We start from the raw sequence: 18,850 nt of genomic DNA on the forward strand, positions 1-18,850 counted from the left end.
ACTATAGACCAGTCAGCTTAACTTCTGTGCCAGGGAAAATAATGGAGCAAGTAATTAAGGAATCCATCTGCAAATGTCTAGAAGATAATAAAATATCAGTCAGCATATATTTGTCAAGAACAAATTATATCTAACCAACCTGACAGCATAACAAACCTTGTGGATAAGGAGGAAGTACAAGATGTAGTATACTAGACTGTAGTAAAGCATTTGATAGTCTCACATGACCTTCTTATCAATAAACTAGGGAAATACAACCTAGATGGGACTAGTACGAGGTGGGTGCATAACTGCTTGGATAACCATTCGCAGGCCTGATCTATATGGGAAGATGTAAGATATGTAACTCCAACTATGTAAATTGCGTAGTTGTAGTCGATGTATCTTGCATCACATTTCCACGTCATCCACACAGCAGGAGGCTGATGGGAGCAAATGCTCCTGTCAGCTTCCCTCACTCTTTGTGAGGAGCACGAGTACCAGCACCTTCAGGGGTGCTCGTTTGAGTTCTATCTAGCAGGTCTATATTACACCCATAAATTGAACATTGGAAGATCGACTGCAGCAGCATTGATTTTCTGTGTGATGTAGAAGTGTCTTCAGAAGGTAGTTATCAATGGCTCGTAGTCATGCTGGAAGGGCTTAACAAATGGGGCTCTGCAGGGATCAGTTTTGGGACTGGTTCTGTTCAATATTTTCATCAGTGATTTAGATAATGGCATGGAGAGTACACTTGTAAAGTTTGTGGATGATACCAAACTGGGAAAGGGTTGCAAGTGATTTGGAGGATAGGATCAGACTTCAAAATGATCTGGACAAACTGAAGACATGATCTCAGGTGAACACACTGACATTCAATAAGAACAAATGCAAAGTACTCCACGTAGGAAGGAACAATCAGTTTCATACATACAGAATGGAAAATGACTGTCTAGGAAAGAGTAATGCAGAAAAGGATCTAGAGGTCACAGTGGATCACAAGCTACATATGAGTCAATGGGGTTATCCTGTTGCAAAACCGGCAAACATGATTCTGAGATGCATTAACAGGAATGAGGAGAGCAAGACACAAGAATTCTGCTCTACTCTGTGCTAAGTAGTCCTCAACTAGAGTATTGTGTCCATTTTTGGTCACCACATTTCAGGAAAGAGATAGAGAAATTAAAGAAGATCCAGAGAAGAGCAACAAAAATGATTAAAGATCTAGAAAACATGACCTGTGAGGGAAAAGTGAAAGAACTGGGTTTGTTTAGTTTAGAAAAGAGAAGAGTGACAGGGGACATGATAGCAGCTCTTAAGTTCCTAAAAAGTATTTACAAGAAGGAGGGGAAAAAATTATTCTCCTTGCTCTTTTATGATAGGAGAAGAAGCAATTGGTTTAAATTGCATGAAGGGAGGTTTAGGTTGGACATTAGGAAAAACTTCCTAACTGTCAAGATGGTTAAACGCTGGAATAAATTGTCTAGGCAGGTTGTGGAATCTCCATCACTGAAGATATTTAAGAGCAGGTTAGATAGATATCTGTTAGGAATGATATAGATAATGCCTGGTCCTACCATGAGTGGAGGGGACTAGACTTCTCAAGGTCCCTTCCAGTTCTAGTGTTCTGTGATTTTTTTTCTTCTCTATACCCACCTCAACCATTCAGGCTTGTAATTCCCAAATGATCAATCTGAATAACTTTGAGTATATATAGCTGAATGTTTGACAGAGGCACAAAACTCAGAAGCATATGTCTATATTTAGACCACTGAGCTTCAGGAATAGAAATAACATGCAAGATTTTACTGTTTTGTTTAAAAAAACGTGAATGTGTTCTGCAGTGGAACCTCTTTAAAACAGATTTTTTTGGGGGTTACATTTTGTATCTTCTCTGAGGTAATGGCTGGGAAATCACTTAATGGCTCTTTGTCTTGAAATTCACAAGTCAGAAAGGAATGGGTATGGCATTCTGCCTGGCTCTCACCCTCTTGTTTTGGTTTTGTCTCTCTTTACATGCTTGGCCTGCTTTCTGCCTATTCCATAGAGGTACTATTTTACTGTTTGCCAGTCTGTCTTTCCTCTATGTTTTCCAAACTGTAACATCCCCTTTCCTCCTGCAGGAGTATCAAGCTCAGGTGGAAGAGATGAGGTTGATGATGAATCAGTTAGAAGAGGATCTTATTTCAGCACGTAGACGTAGTGACCTCTATGAATCAGAGTTGAGGGAGTCCAGATTGGCAGCTGAAGAATTTAAACGTAAAGCTACTGACTGTCACAACAAACTACAGAAGGTACTGAAGGCTCCTTGGAAAAAATGTTATGCTCCTAGTTTCTAGTGTGTATTGCCTGGGATTTATAAATGAGTTGCATTGAAATCCTTGAAAGCTTGGTACAGATTGCACAGTTTGAAGCCCTTTTGTACTAGAAGAATAGTTGGAACACTTTCATTGATTTCCAGTAAAGCTGTTAACATTTAAACTGCCTGATGTTATGATTCTGGGTGAAATCCAAGTTCCTAAACCTTTTCTTCAGTTATATGTTTTATATTTTTAAATTATAGGCTAAAGACCATGGGAAAACTGAAGTAGGAGAACTGTATTCCAAACTGGAGAAGGTATGCTTCTTTAGTGTCAGTAGCGTTGGTTGCCTGATTCTTACCAAGTGTATTACTGCTGTGAGAAACCTAGTACATTTGTGGATAGTCATTGGATGAACAGACTTTCACCCTTTTTCTTTGTGGGATCGACTATTTTGTGTGATTTGATTTAAAACGGTTTGGTCTGTCTGTTTTCAGCTGAACTTATACAGTAGCTATGCCAAGACAAGCTATTATGTGCATTGTGTGCTGGAAGTGTGTTAAAAGAGAAAAAATGTTATGTATCATTATGAATAAAGATTGATAAATGAATAAAATGATTAGTCAGAAAAATAAATGTATTTAGTTCTGCATGCTTTGTCAAAGTAATGTATGTGGTGGTAGAAATATAGCAAATGGTATAGAGAAAATCTGGAGCAGGAGTGTATTGGATCATTTGGCAGCTTGGAATTATAGGGAGAAACAAAGATTCTGGGAAGCGAGACTAAAATAAATAAATCCTGAGCATGGCAGGCATTCATTTTTTCTCTCTTGTATTTAACTGTAGATCAATGCAGAGCAGCAGACCAAAATCCAGGAGCTGCAGGAAAAGTTGGCAAAGGTAAAGCACATGGACAAGGGTATCCAGTGAATGTGGTGTACGTAGATTTTCAGAAAGCCTTTGACAAGGTCTTTCACCAGAGGATCTTAAGTAACGTAAGCTCTGATGGGATAAGAGAGTAGGTCCTCTCATGGACTGATATGGTTAAAGGATAGGAAAGAAAAGATAGGAATAAACGGTCAGTTTTCAGAATGGAGAGAGGTAACTAGTGATGTCTAGCAGAGATACTGGGGTCAATCCTATTCAACATATGCATAAATGATCTGGAGAAAGGGAGAAATCAATGAGGTGACAAAATTTATAGATAATAAAAACTGCTCAAGATACTTAAGTCTCTTGTAGACTGAAGCGCTTCTAAAGGATCTTACAAAACTGAGTGTCTTGGCAACAAAATGACAGATGAAATTCAGTGTTGATAAATGCGAAGTAATGCATATTGGAAAATATAATCTCAACTATGCATATAAAATGGGATCTAAATTAGCTGTTTCAACTCAAGAGAGATCTTGGAGACACTGTCAATAGTTTTCTGAAAACATTCAATGTGCAGCAGCAGTCAGAAAAGCAAACAGAATGTAGGGAATCATGAAGAAAGGGATACATAATACACAGAAAATATCTTATTGCTTCTTTAAAATATCGTATTGCTCCATGGTAGCCTGCATGTTGAATACTGTGGTCACCTCATCTCCAAAAAGATATCTCAGCATTAAGAAAAAGTTCAGAAAATGGCAGAAAAATGATTAGTGGTATAGAATGGCTGGCATATAAGGAGTGATTAACAAGACCTGAACTTTTTAACTTGGAAAAGAGATGACTAAGGGGGGATATGATAGAGATCTGTAAATCACTACTGATGTGGAGAAAGTAAATAAAGGAACAAGTAAATAACTTTTCCTTAACACAAGAACTAGGAGCCACCAAATGAAATTAATAAGTAGCAGGTTTAAAAGAAACTAAAGAAAGTATTTCTTCTCACAATGCTCAGTCAACTTGTGGAACTCCCTATTAGAGGATATTGTGAAGGCCAAGACTTTAACAGGGTTCTATAAAGAACTAGATAAATTCATGGAGGATAGGTCCATCAATGGCAATTAGCCAGGATGGGCAGGAATGGTATCCCTAGTTTCTGGCTGCCAGAAGCTGGGAATGAGTGGCAGTGAATGGATCACTTGATGATTTCCTGTTCTGTTCATTTCCTTGGGGGTATCTGGCATTGGCCACTGTTGGAAGACAGGATACTGGGTGCTAGATGAATCTTTGTTTTGACCTAGTGTGATGGACCGGGCTGGATCTGCGTACTGCTAAGGGCCTCTGCTCAGGACGAATTGGTCAAAACCAGAGCTGCTTACAGCCCCGGACTGGAGACCTTTCCCAAATAGGCCACAAACCAGACATACCAGGCTCTCCAGCTGCCAATCCATCCAGCAGGAAGCCTCACGAGCAAAACCCCTAAGACTCCTCAGCTCTCCCTGTGCCATAATAAGCCCCGGGCCTTACACACAGGTAGGGGGTTATAGAACCCAATCTCACTTACCCCGAACAGGTTCTCCCAGCCCCAAAAAACTAGCCACAGATTCCCAGTCAATTTACACTTTAGATCTTACCCACAAGATCATGATTGGCCTATCCTTTAGAATCTAAAATCTAAAGGTTTATTAATAAAAGAAAGAAAAAGTATGAGCGTAAGGTTGTTAAGGAGAATACATTACATGCACCAATCACCAAGTTCTTGATGCGGGCTCTCAGCAGCGATGTTATAAACTGTTATCTTAAAAGTCTCTAGTGTACATCCTATGTCTGGATGGGTCAGCAATCCTTCTTGGCTATGTGTCCCTCACAAGGCTGCCTCTGGGAATAGTAGGAGAATTGAAGACAAGATGGAGTCTGCCTCATGGCACTTATATATCTCTCCTGGCATCTCCCAAGCCAGAGCAAGTCACATGGTTAAGTGACTGTTTCACATCCTGGCAGCCATTATGCCCTGATTGGTTGCAGGTTTCCAGTTGCATTCCTCAGGTGTGAATTGGCCACCTTGAGAACCATTGTCCTTGGGGCTGTGCTAGTTAGCATAGTCCATTCATTGGACATTTCTTCCTTACAGCAGGCAGTCCAGACTCGTTGCTCTGCCTCAGGCAGAGAACATTCACAGTACAAGCACAGAGTCCATATTCATAACTCCACATACAGACATCATACACATACATGGGTAACATATATAGACTCAGTAGAACATAAGCTTTCATTTGACACCTCACATGGCCCTCTTTGGGGCAAACACCCCCATCCCTCTGGTGGGTACAGAGTGATCTGGCTGCTCCCCTTAAAATCCAATAACATGACACCCAGTACCCGCTATAACTCACATCTGTTCTACACTAAGTTTGTTGATGTTTATAGGAACTGACAAGTTATAAGTCCTCCCATTCCTTGTGCTTAAGTCGCACAACAGCCCCCTAAAAAAACCAACAACCTAATTTTCACAAATGGAAGTCAGTCATGAGAAGAAAATTCCCTACTTTAAGTTGTTTCACTATAAGTCCAAGTTTTTTGAAACATATCATGGACTTATAGCGAGGACAGCCTGTTATAACCATTCTAATGTTCTAAAATCAAGGTTGGGGTTGGTGATTTTTTCACAAGGCTTTCCAGCAAAACCCTAATTCAGGAGAGAGGTACACTGTTTCTTAGTCAAAAATAGAATGTGTCACAGCAAGGGGGGATGTCAGAGAGAGAAAGTGGGGGTGGAAGATGTTATCTGAAATCAGAATTCTCAATATGCTTTCTGCTCTTGAAATGTGTCAACAGTATTTATTTTTACAAATGAAGCTGAGTCAGACCAGGAATAGTGAATAGAAATTCTAATTTAAAAGGCCAGCATGGGCGTAAATCATGTAACATACTATCCTAACCTTTTATTTCTGGCGACCTGGGTTCATGTCTTGCTAGTTCAGTAGTGAAATGTATTTTGTCTTACTCTCCCAGTATACTTCAATATTAATCATAAAATCACTTTTCAGTTAGCAATTTCTATTCTGTTGATCAGTCTAACAATGGAATGCAGGGGACTGGACTAGATGACCCATTGAGGTCCCTTCCAGTGCTGTTATTGAATGATAAGAATTCATGATAGGATTTGAATACACTGGTATCTGGAGGAAGTATACACAATATCTACTGTGATGTAATCAATGCTATCAAATGTTGCTGGACTGGAGAGGCTCAACCTGTACCAGCTAAAACCTTGCTAATAGTGTTCTTTTCGTGGTGAGGAGAGCTAGCCACTTCATATCTGTCTGGAAGCGTCTCATACCCCTCTCCCCAACTAGTCTGCTGGCTGGGCACAACAAAAGATCATGATATTATATATATTTGTTAATCCCTAAAGTGCTATAGGACCACTTGGTTTTTTTAAGTTACAATTAACATGCCTATCCCCTCTTCTATTTTCTTCTTAGTCCTTCAAGCTGGTCATCATTACTCTCTCATTCTTTCCAAGAAATGATGTTGCTCCCAAATGTATCCATGAATTTTGTTTCAAGGGATTAGGTTGCTTTGTGGACTAACCTTGAGCTCCAGTGCAACTAGAGCAGTAGAAGATACTAGTAAAAGATGACAGACTTGTAGTTCTCCTTCCTTCACGTTCTTTCCAACATTCGCAACAGCAGTTGTGAAGTTTGGAGCAGAGATTTGAACTTCGGTTGATAGAGTTAAGGCCAAAAGGGACCACCATATCATCTAGTCTGACCACCATCACAGGCCACTAAACACCAACTAGCCAGTGTTAAACGAGACTTCAACCAGAGTTAGACTAAAGTATTACAGCTCTCTGAAAACTAAGTGAAACATTGTCAGATGCTTAGATGTTTTGCTAATCCTAGGCTTCCAGGCCAGGCTTTTATAAATGTTTTATGCAGAATCCTAAACATCAGAGGTTATCATCATACTGTACCTACATCTGTGAATATGAAGACTTTTTCTGTGCGACTGTACTAACATTTACTAATTTTTTTTCTTTGGTTTAGGCTGTGAAAGCCAGCTCTGAGGCTACTGAACTTCTTCAGAATATCCGTCAGGCAAAGGAGAGAGCAGAGAAAGAGTTGGAGAAATTACAGAATCGGGAAGACTCTAATGAAGGCATGAAAAAGAAACTGCTAGAAGCAGAGGTGCGTAGAGAATTTCTGGCTACAATGGACTAGTCAATAGGATATAACTGGGATTAGAAGCCTCTGCTTGGAGAATGGACAGGATCCCTGTAACAGCTTGTCAGAGGCGAGAGATTAGAAAACAGCGCTTATTCATTCTTTTAAAAATGTATTTCTCTGAAGAATACTTATTGGGAGGTTTTTTGGTGGTGTTTTCCATCTGGATTCAACATGAACATGTGACTAGGGCAAGTCTTTGGGAGTGGGGATGATTTCAGATGCAGAAGAAGATCACATCCTGATGGCTTCAGCTGACTTTTTTCTAGTGCCTGCTTAGTGCTATCTGATAATGAAAACTTGTTTAGCCTAAATGGCAGTTCATAATTGCTCTGCAGGAACGGCGTCATTCTCTGGAGAATCAAGTGAAGAGATTAGAGACTGTAGAACGCAGAGAAAATCGACTAAAGGAAGATATTCAAACTAAATCTCAGCAGATTCAGCAGATGGCAGACAAAATTCTGGTGAGCAGGGATGCAAGATAAAGGAAAGAACATGCCACAGTATAGCGGGAAGAGAGGACATATAAATATATAAAATAGGGTGGGGATTGTTGATTTAGAGAAGGGTCAGCAATCTATGGCTTGCAAGCCAGATAAGCTCTTTTGAAGCTCAAACCCAGTCCCACCCTTGCTTCCCCTGCAACAGGGAGCCCATGCTGGCACCACACCATCACAGTTCCCTACAAGGTTAGAGCGTCAGCGCCAGCTTCCTGTGGGAGGAGAGGCAGAAGCCCTGAGGTACCCATAAACCTAGTGCAGAAACGCCTACGTCCTACTGCTCCTTAACAGCAGCGAGCTGACACTCTTCGTGGAGGCTTTTCCTGCTGTTCCAGTAGCAGCGGGGAAAGCCTCTAGTACCTAGGAGCAGCATGCGGCGCAGAAACAAGTAAATTCCCCCCCCCAACCCCTCAAGCCCAGACTCTACACTCCAGCCCCCTCACATACCCCTTCCACTGCCAAGACCCGGACCCCATCCTGCTTCTGCACCCTACTTCCAGCCCTCTCCTGGCTACCTGCACCCCCCCCCCCCCGTAGCCAAACCCCCACCTACACCCTGCCTGCTCCTGCACCCTCCCTATTGGCCAGACACCCTGCCTCCAGCCTGCTCCTGCACCCTGCTTCTGCCTCCTTGCACCTGGTCAGACACCCTGCCCCCAACCTGCTCCTGCAGCCTCCTTTGGTCCAGCATCCCCCCTTGGCCAGACAACCTCTCCACCTCTAGCCTGCTCTTCCACCCTCCCTTGCTCCTGCCCTTTCTTCTGCCCAGATACTTTACTCCCAACCTTCTGCACCCTAACTCCCACCCAGACCTCACATCCTCATCCCCTCCTGCACCTCCATCCCTATTTCACTCACTGGCAGCCCTGTCCTGCACACTGAACCCCTCATTTTTGGCCCCACTCCAGAGTCTAGGGGAGCCCATAAATTTCACTAACCCTGGAACCCCAGAAGAGTAAATCTGGCCTGAGGCCTTGAACCTCAGTTTCCCTTGCCCTTCCCCCCACCATGGGGCTGGATCACCAGGAGAGTGAGGTGTTTCACTTGAGGGCCACACCATTGAGGGTGGAAGGTTTTTGGAGCCTTTTTTTTTTTCTTCCTCACTTGTGTGGTCCATGACTGATTTTTCTACGGGTCAGTGACCCCAACCCAAAAAGGATTCTCCACCCCTGCCATAAATAAAGACAATGTTGAAACCTTTTGTGTTGGACATAATATTTTACTTGATTTTAAAAATGAAACCTGGCCAACAATCCCCCAGTTGCCATCTTGCTGCAGTGTCATAATACTCCTTCACCTCCCACCCAAACCCTGAGCCCATCATACACCTGAACCCCCTGCCCTGAGCCCCTCAACTCTCACATCCCCAAACACCTACACTCCCACATCTCCAGGTTCTTGCACCCCCAAACACCAACCCTATGCCCTGAGTCCATCATGCACTCAAACCCTCTGCCCTGAGCCCCTCATACATCCCAACCCAGACTCCTGCATCCCCATCCCTTAGTCCCCTGCCAAAAGATTGACAGAAGACAGCCTGAATGCGTGCATGAAGCTGGATTTGACCAGTTATGATGTAAACTTCAAAGAAATGTGCGAAAAGATGCAGCAGCAGAAGTCCCTTTAAATAAAGTCTGTGAGTACAATGTTTCATTTATGCTCTTATTAGTCATTATAATGCATATAATGCCAATTATTAATAATATTAAGTTGTATGTTTTCAATCATGCAAATGAGAATTTTATATGGCTCTTTGTTGACAACTTGTTCTGAATTTTGATATGGTTTGGCTCTTTGATTTGAAAAGGTTGCCGACCCCTGATTTAGAGGGTTGGATTATGTATAAAATGTATGTTGGAATTAAGTTCAGCGTAGAATTCTGCTCTCTGCAATATTATAAGCTAATTGCTAGCATCTATGGTTTCATGATCTCTTGCCAAATGATTTTTTTAAAATCCCAGTTGCCCAATAGGAAATGTTCCGACTCAGTTGTATTAACTCACTAGTAAGCAATTCATTTCCTAATGACTATTTATAACAGGGTTGTACAATATTTTTTTATGGGGATCCATTCCAAGATTTTGGGAAATTGTGGAGGGCTGCACTCTTCCATGATATAAGTGGAGGAGGTGCAGGATCTAGGATGTAGGTTGAGTGCAGAAGGGGTAAGGGATTAGGGTACAGGAGGGAGTATGGGATCTAGGAGGGAGTTTGGGTGAAGGAGGCAGTTGTGACCTGAAGCACTGGACTGAGGTTTGGGTTGTGTCCTGGGACAGGAGGGGTTGTGAGCTGAGATGCAGGGGTTTGGGTTGGTACTTAGGGCAGGAGACTGGGGTGCAGGGGTTTAGGTTGTCACCTAGGGCAGGAGGGAGTTGAGATCTGGGGCAGAGTATTGGGGTGCAAGTTCTGGGAGCATGTATTGGTGCAGGAGGGGGGCAGAGAGCTTGGGTTATATGGGGTAGAAGTGGGGGGGGAGGAGGGTTGGAGGAGGAAGGGGAGGCTGGGGTGCCAGATGCAGCCTCTGGCCAGGAGACTTACCTGGATGACTTCCAGCCAGCAATCCAGCAAGTTTCTGAGGCAGCCTCCCTGCCTGCCCTGCCCCTGAACAGGTTGCAGCAGCCATGTGCATGTGTGAACAGGTAGGAGCCCAAGGGCAGGAGTGCTTCCTGTGCTGCCTGTTTATTCAAACGGGCAGCTCCCATTGACAAGAAACCAATCAATGGGATTGTGCTGGGATGGGGGCAGCTCATGAAGCCTTCCTCCCATCCCTGCTCAGAGCTGAGAAACACAAATGGCCCAGCAGCTGTTTTTCTGAGCAGTGTGTGGGTGGGGCAAGGCAAGCAGGGAGCCTGGTAGGCTGGATCTGGCCTGCAGGTCATATTTTGCACAGGCTTGATTTAAAAGTATGTTAATGGTGAGTGTGAGTTACGTAACAATGACATGATTAGTAATTTAACTTTGAAATCGTTTGCAATTTAGTCTGATCTATCCCAAATGCTTACATTTTGCAGAAGAACAAAATTAATCATCAGAACTGTTTTTCTCTCAAAATGTTTGTCAGAGATCCATTCTCACCCACGTACCTTCCCCACTGTAGTTGGCAATTTCTTTTTTTCTCATTAGATCTGTTAAGGGTTTTTTTGGTTAATTTAGTCTAACGGGAATCAAAGAGAGGGTACTACTGCTACTAATATCTCCTGGGGGAGGAAGCCATTTTCTTGTGTTGAGGTAGATAAATAGATGTGTGCTTCTCTGATTAGTTTTTTTCTATAAATATCCATTCAGACAGTGGGTTTCCTTATGCGGTGTAAGATGTAGGACCCTGTCAATCACAGGGAAGTGGTTTTACTGTACCATTGAGACTGCTTCTAGAGATCAAATATATGATACACATGTCTTTCCTGGTAGTTGAGTTTATCAACTATCTATTTTTCATTAAATTAATTTTCTGCGGTGTCCGATGGAGATCCAAAACATGTATTGAAAATTAAAAATTATTTCCTACCAAAGGGCGGGGGTAGAAAGTCAGTCAAACCTGACTCCTTTTTGAAGAAGAGAGATCAGGATAGTACATATTTTGCCTTCCATTAATAGTCAGGTTCATTATTCCAGTAGAGCTTATAACAGCAGTGCTACTCTGAAGGAGGTCTAATTACAAATGTGTTGTTTAAGAAAAAAGATCTCATAGTTGGTATCATTTTTAGCTTGAATGGAGGTCCGATGAGAGTGTAATCTAAAGAAGAATTATGGATCCTCCTCCTCTCCCACACTGTCTCTTGTGGCTGCTATGAGGAAAACTAAAAATCCATGTTAAAAATCTTTGGGAAAGTAGCAATAGTTCTTACTGAAGGAGAATAGAAAAGTACCGGGTGAAGGTCCAGTGGGAACGTATAATCTTACCTGAAGTTAATAGGTGATCCATAATTGTTCTGAGAAATAGCTGCATTAATGGATTTCATGACCAGAACACTTGAGTCACCATAAAGAAGGTAGAATAAGTCACTTGGCAATGTTCTATATTTCAGCATCAGAATGTGAAAAGTGAAAGACAAAGTGAGTACAAAGCTAGCTTTGGATTTAGAGACCATGTAATACTTTGTGACTTGTTGCATAAGCCTTTTTTCCCCCCCTATTTGGGCATTTTTGTTTGTGTGTGATTATTTTCCATAAAAATGGAAGGGAATACAGAAATATCATTTCACTGTTCTGTGGATTTCATTTTGGGACTGTAGTATCTTCATGTTTACTTAGAACATTAGGGCCATAATGCCTGAATGTAACACAAAGACTAACAGGTCTTAGGTTTTAGGGGTCTTTTGCTTAGGTCCCTCCAGATCTGACTTGGAGAGTTAGCTCTCTTTGGAGGGCAAAAGAGAAAAATGGGGTTGGTTTTTGCTGATTTTAGATGCTTCTTTTTATATTATCTTGAGTTTTTGTTCTACAATTTGATGATATTTGGACTTCTCTGAGCAAACTCCCTCCCTCCTCCCCCCATTTTTTCTTTAACCATAAATGCCTTGTGTTTTTCCTGGTAACAACAAAACTGAAGAAGACACGAGTCTGAAGATAGGTCAGATGTAGACTTTTTTTCTGTTGGCATGTTCCTGTAGCAAAGGACCTTCTCTCTGATTTCTGCCACATTGGTAGAGTGTACGGAGTGGTGGGTTGAGATACATATCTCTATCTGAAGACTTCTTAATCCCACGATACAGCTGATGTTGAGCTTTTGGGGTATTTTTACAGGGAGTCTGAGAACTGTTCTTGAGAGTAATGGAGAGATGAGAATGGGTAGAGATGTAGGAACAGTTATGGACCTCTATTACTTTTGGTTTTGAGGGAAGAAAGGAAGGGAACTAGGTGGCAAGCTGTCAGAAGAAGTGGATGGTGGCTTTCTCTGAAAGAATGAACTTTTCTGGTTGTACTTCATGCGGCTATAGACAGAGCAGGCTGAATTGGCCTCTTGGTACTAAAAGACATTTTCCAACAGAAGAAAACAAGTAATGCCCCTTCCATGTGGCAGTTCAGGGTACTAAATGTTGCAGACTCCTTATAGATGAGTACTTTTTGGCAGACTTTCAGTTCATTTTTGTAGCCTGTGTAGTGGAGGATCAAAACTGCAACTGGTCTAAAGGAAACTTTTTGTGTTTCCAAGGTAATTTCCTGAGATAAGAGAAAGGAAGAGCAGGGGATAGAAAATGCATGTGTGTAACTTGAGAAATGTCAGGGAATTTTCCTGTGCTGTATAAATTGGAATGCAGGCAGGAGACCTTGGAGGGAATCACAAAACTGGAGCTTTGCTAAGTGGAAGTTAATCCACTTTCCAGAGCTTGATGGTTCTGGATCTGCTTCCTGTGCTGCAAAAATGGTTGGAATGGCAAACCTAGCCATGAAGGAGAATAATGTTCTTTTAAGTTCCAACTATTGAAATCAAGTGTCAAGAAAGGAGTCTGCAAACAGTCTTTGGAGATCAGGAGGGGTGAACTGGAGGAGCTAAGGGAGGCAGAGAGGTACATAGATGAGACTTTCTGGGATACAGTAGGACAATCCCACCCTTGGTCAAATAGCCTCTATGTTGTTGAGGAGGGTAAAAGACTCAGGAAATAAGAACATCCAGCTGGAACAGAGGGACTCTCCAGATGATGTTGTGGTAACCTCTAACACTGAGAATACCTCTCTGGAGGGAGCTCCAGTTATTACAAAAAGACAGATGTTAATAATGGGAAAGTGGATCAATAGAAATTAGATAGCTGCCTGCCTGATGTGAAGATTGCAGATCTTTTAAGACATCTGGATAGACTTATATGTTGTTCTGGAGAGGAACCCGTGATTGTGGTGCATGTAGGTATCACTGATATAGGGAAGGGTAGGAGAGAGGTCTTGGAAGCCAAATTTAGGCTGCTAGGAAAGAGATTGAGATCATAGAATCATAGAACCATAGCGCTGGAAGAGACCTCAGAAGGTCATCAAGTCCAGCCCCCTGCTCTAGGCAGGACCAATTCCAACTAAATCAACCCGGCCAGGGCTTTGTCAAGCTGTGACTTAAACACCTCTAGGGATGGAGACTCCACTACTTCCCTAGGTAACCCATTCCAGATCCAGAACTTCAATGGTAGTATTCGCTGAAATGCTTCCAGTTCCACATGAAGGGTCAGGTGTAGATAAGAAGAACAGCAGGGTCTCAATGCATGGATGAGACAATGGTGTAGGGAGTAGGACTTCAGATTTATTAGGAAGTGAGAACCTTTTGGGAAAGGGGAAACCATATTGCTGGATTTAAAATTAAAAAGATTGTAGAGTAGTTTTCATATATGTGCATTTTGTACATGTACTGTATGTGTTTTATGACTTCTATGTATCATATTTCTGTATATGCCTGACATAAATCTTTGCTGTGTTCAGGAACTGGAAGAGAAGCACCGTGAGGCTCAGCTGTCAGCGCAGCATCTAGAATTGCAGCTGAAACAGAAAGAGCAGTTCTATGAGGAAAAAGTCAAAGTAAATATTCCTTTTCATTACCTTCATGCTTTCTTTTATTAAAGGTGTACTGGGTTCTGGATAACCCCCTAGCAGCTGCTTTTGGACTCTGATTTCCTGTCTGCTGCTTCCTTGTTTACTTCTTCTGAGGGTTGAATGAGATTTGAATAATTTTGCCTTTCTAACCTGTGCCCATCATGCTTTGACTTTTTGTGTGAGACTGTGTTATCCATGTAGGCGTTGTAAGTGAGAGCTATAAGAGTGATAAGAATCCATGTAATTGGTAACTGACCATTCCATTATATCTTATTATCCTTATTTTGTGTTTGTGGTAAATCAGACCTTCAAAAAGGCTTTTTTTTTTTTCCTGACAATCTTGTTTTGATCTGAAGAGCATTAACATGAGCAACCTTAAAAGCTTTAAATTTAGCAAATACAAAAACACTTTTGAAATTCCACCTCCTTGGAGCTGTAACATCTGCCAGCAGATCCAGAGGTCCACCCACTCTGAATGTTTTCTCTTCTCTAGGATATTTTAAGATTTGTAACAAACAGTTGAAAACATGATTATAGACACCACCTAAAATTAGGAAAGCCATAGAGAGGAGAAAGGATTATGTAGTAGACTTTAGAATGTATCTAAAAAAAATCTACAGTTCAACAAAAGTTACTCAAAAAATGAGGAGTAATGGTAGTTCGAACCAAGAGGTTTGATTCAAACTAATGCGGCCTGGAGCGCACTTTCACTTTCGAATCATCTGGGTTCCGAAACAGCGCACAGCCAAGATTATGCTAATGAAGCGTGGGATATTTAAATCCCAGCTTCATTTACAATTTCGAATGCCTACATTTGCATCCCTAGTTCGAACTAGGATGCAAGTATAGACATACCCTTAGACTTCGAACAGCTGTCCAGGAGAGAGAGGCTATGATGATGTTAAAAAGAGGAGGAATTTCAATAATAAAACACTGGTGTAGTGGAGAGTGCCTGGTCAATTAGAGTATACATACTTTTCAAGGCATGGAGGAGACCGGGATGATGAGCATTAAGCCAAGAGTTGGATGTTAGAAAGGAGGCCAAAGCAATGGTAAGGTAAAATGAGGGGAGCCGTAGGGAGAAATGAGAGCCATGGTATAAAAAGGGCAAGGTAGTGTAGGCTTTGTAAATGAAATGGGATGCCAGTGAAGAGTTTTAAGTTGTGGGAAGCATGCACGTGGAGCAGAAATAATAATAATGGGAGGAAAAGCTATAATGGGAATCTGGAAATGAGAGAGGAAGAGAGAGAGTTTGAAGATTATGGGCATGGGAGGCACTAAAGATACTGGAGTTAACAGTGGAGTGAGTGAACAAAGAAAGATTAGGAAGGAAGATATAGGGGAGTAGAAAGAGGGACAAATTCAGTTTTGGAAAGAGAGAAAATTTGAAATGGTTGTTTTTCCAACAGGAAAAATTTGAGAAACATTGGAGTACAGAAGGATTAGAACTGACTCAAAATGTCAGTTGGTTCTTTAAATCCAACCTTTGCTGTAACACTAGTCCATTAAATCCATTTTCCCAGTCTTTTCAAGGCTAGGTTACTGATTTAAATGCAGACCAGTAATCCCTGAAATCTGTAGTATTTTGAGAGCTCTTATGTAAATTTTATGTATTTTATTATTTCAGTTTATTTAAAATACATCTGTCTAAAGCTGTGGCTATATGTGCAGAGTATTAACTTTTAAAAATATCTGTGCAACAGCCAAAAGGAATTTCAGTCCACTTCTCAGTGAACAAGTATCAGTATCTTACAGGTTGACACCTTACTTAGTACCCTTGTTATATATCTCAGCAGACATGCAAAGGATTAAAGTAGTCATGGAGTCAGAATTGTTCTCTCATGCCTACATGTGGTTCTTACAGGTCATTTTTGAGACATATCATTGAGGTAATGAAATGAAGCATACATTGCCATTTTCCTGTGGATAGAGAAATTAATATTGCATAAGCACTAATCATATATATGGTAGCCCAGTGTCTGAGAGTCTGTAACGCCGAAATGCTGGCTGTTCCCTCTGGGCGGCGCTGTTGCCTGAAATGCTGGCTGTTCCCTCTGGGCGGCGCTGTTGCCTGAAATTCTGGCTGTTCCCTCTGGGCAGCCCGTGTTGCATGGGGAGTGTGGGGCAAACAGCTGCATGCTCCCCCATGGCGGCCCAGCTGAGCGGCGCAGAAATCCGCCGAGCGCCACAGACGGAGGGAAAGGGGGCGGGGCGGTGATGTGCGGCGTGACAGCGTCTCCAGGCCCCACCCCCTGGCCGTGAACATCACCACCCTGCCCTCTTTCACCTCCCGCCATGGCGCTCGGCTGACTTCTGCGCTGCTCAGCCAGGCCGCCGCGTGAGAGCAAGTGGCACAAGTGACTGTTTGGGCTCCACACTCCTCATGCAGCACGAGAAGCGCTGAGCCCAAAAGGCCATCTGGGCTCCGTGGTCCCCCAAATGAGAGGCAGGAGGGGGAGGAGAAGAGAAAGAAAGAGAGAGAGAGAGAGGCAGGAGGCGGAGGAGAGCTGAGAGAGAGAGGGGGGGGAGGAGGTAGTAGGAGGAGGGGAGAGAGAGACAGACGGAGTGAGAGACCGGAGGCTCAGGAGAGAAGACCGACATGGAGGAGAGACCTGAAAATCCCATCTTATGACGGGCTAATTGGCTAGTTATAAAAGACTGTTTAAAAAACAACAACCGATAGATAGCCTTTCTAATAACTCCTTTTCATTTAAACTCAGCTTTTTCAGACAGCTGATTACACTCTTGAAAGCTTGCTGTTCTAGGTACTTTCCGCCATCCCATCTAGTTTTTCTTAGGAAGTGGTCAAGCCCGTTCATCAAATCTAACCTTTCCCTTGTGGCTTTCAGGTTCAAAGAGAGAAAATTTGTTTTGTTTGCTTTAGGTGCTAGATGCTCAGATGAAGAAAGATCTTGCTGATAAAGAAGCACTTGAGAATATGCTGCAAAGACATGAAGAAGAAGCACGTGAGAAATGCAGAATTCTGTCTGAGCAGAAGGCGGTAGGTGGAACTGAATCAGAAATTGAAACATTTTAAGAGTAGCCATTTTAAGTGTTTTACCAGAGATGTTCCTAAAATAAAGGTGTTTTGTTGCTAGAGGCTTTTTGGGGCATATGGGGAGGTTTGTGTGGAGCAGTGTTCCTTAAACTGTGTTCCGAGGCATACCAATGTGCTGCAAGGCAGTCGGAGTTGTGCCACAGAGAACAACAGAGTTCAAAATGGCCACCCTTTTTTGCTCAATAACTTTCCCCTGACCCTCCCCCCCATTTTTTTTTTTTTTTTTTTTTGCTCAAAAAAAAAAAAAAAAAAAAAAATCCTTGGTGTTCCTCATAAAACAAAATTATTGTTTGGTGTTCCTTGGTCTTTAAAAAACACTGGTGTGGAGGGCAGTTTCTTTTTTTTTATAGTTCTTTTAATTCACGATATCTTCAAGAAAATCATCCATGCCTCATATTTTACTACCTGGCAGTTTAGTATATGGTTAAAATAGGAACTTCCTGCTCTTGATCTGGAAAAGACTGGAAAACAATTATAGATTAATGTAACAGATGTAACATCTGAATACATGATTACTTCTTTGGTTTCTTGTTCACTGACATTTTGCTTCTAGAAATGATTTTTAAAAGCCCTCCGTGCTGAAGTCACTAACTTTTGTCACATGATCTCAAAAGCAGACTGTTCTGTTTCAGATGATCAATGCCATGGATTCGAAGATTAGGTCATTGGAACAGAGAATAGTGGAATTGTCTGAGGCCAATAAGCTAGCAGCAAATAGCAGTCTTTTTACACAGCGAAACATGTAAGTAAAGGAATTGCTACAGTGTTCTTGCATTTACAAGCCCCTGTGCAAGCTATTAGACCTCTTCTCCAAACATAGACTTTCTCTAACTAGAAACAGTAGTTTGCTCAGTATTTTATTTCCTCTATCATTGCTGTTAAGAATTATTGGTTTGTAATGTTGTCTTATCTTTGATTTTATTGTTTCTTATGGCTATTGCTGTGTCACTTTTATTTATTGATTGATTTCATTTATTTTGCTGCATGCAATTTTTCAAAATATGTATCTTTTATGAAAAAAACAGATATTTCAAATGTCTGAAAGATTTCTTAAGAAGCAGTAATTCCAATATAGTTCCAGCTGTGGAGATATACAAAAAAATTAGTATTCTTTTTGCTTCTGGTGTTTAGGACTTGATCACATCTGCTTCTTGTGGCCTTTTCTCATTGAAACTCAAAGCCTCATTCTAATTAGACACTCAAATATGAGGAGAAAATGTTAAATGCTCTTTCTTCACAAAGCTTCCATCCTGCTCTCAACATCTAAGAAAAGTGGATACTGATTTAGGAATTTTCCTTCATGTTTTTAGATGTTGATTAAATATGAGGAATTGAAGTTATCTCTGCCTGTTTCAGTTAAAACAAAAAAAGGGGAGGGGGGTCTAGCCCCACCACTAAAGT

The 18,850-nt window shown here is 41.7% G+C and overlaps 1 protein-coding gene across 6 annotated transcripts in view; it reads left to right on the plus strand.

The window, feature by feature from the left end:
• CIT (citron rho-interacting serine/threonine kinase) overlaps positions 1–18,850 on the plus strand; it is a 150,541-nt gene that overhangs the window by 67,171 nt on the left and 64,520 nt on the right. For all 6 annotated transcript variants that reach the window (XM_075898126.2, XM_075898129.2, XM_089775208.1 and 3 more), the window contains 8 exons: positions 2,103–2,273; positions 2,543–2,596; positions 3,126–3,179; positions 7,205–7,345; positions 7,720–7,845; positions 14,281–14,376; positions 17,276–17,392; positions 18,082–18,191. In XM_075898126.2, coding sequence (XP_075754241.1) covers positions 2,103–2,273; positions 2,543–2,596; positions 3,126–3,179; positions 7,205–7,345; positions 7,720–7,845; positions 14,281–14,376; positions 17,276–17,392; positions 18,082–18,191 — 869 coding nt within the window. The remainder of the gene's footprint in view (positions 1–2,102; positions 2,274–2,542; positions 2,597–3,125; positions 3,180–7,204; positions 7,346–7,719; positions 7,846–14,280; positions 14,377–17,275; positions 17,393–18,081; positions 18,192–18,850) is intronic.

This window comes from Pelodiscus sinensis, chromosome Z (assembly GCF_052426305.1).
Source record: "Pelodiscus sinensis isolate ZL-2025 chromosome Z, ASM5242630v1, whole genome shotgun sequence".
Classification (NCBI taxonomy): Eukaryota; Metazoa; Chordata; order Testudines; family Trionychidae; genus Pelodiscus; species Pelodiscus sinensis.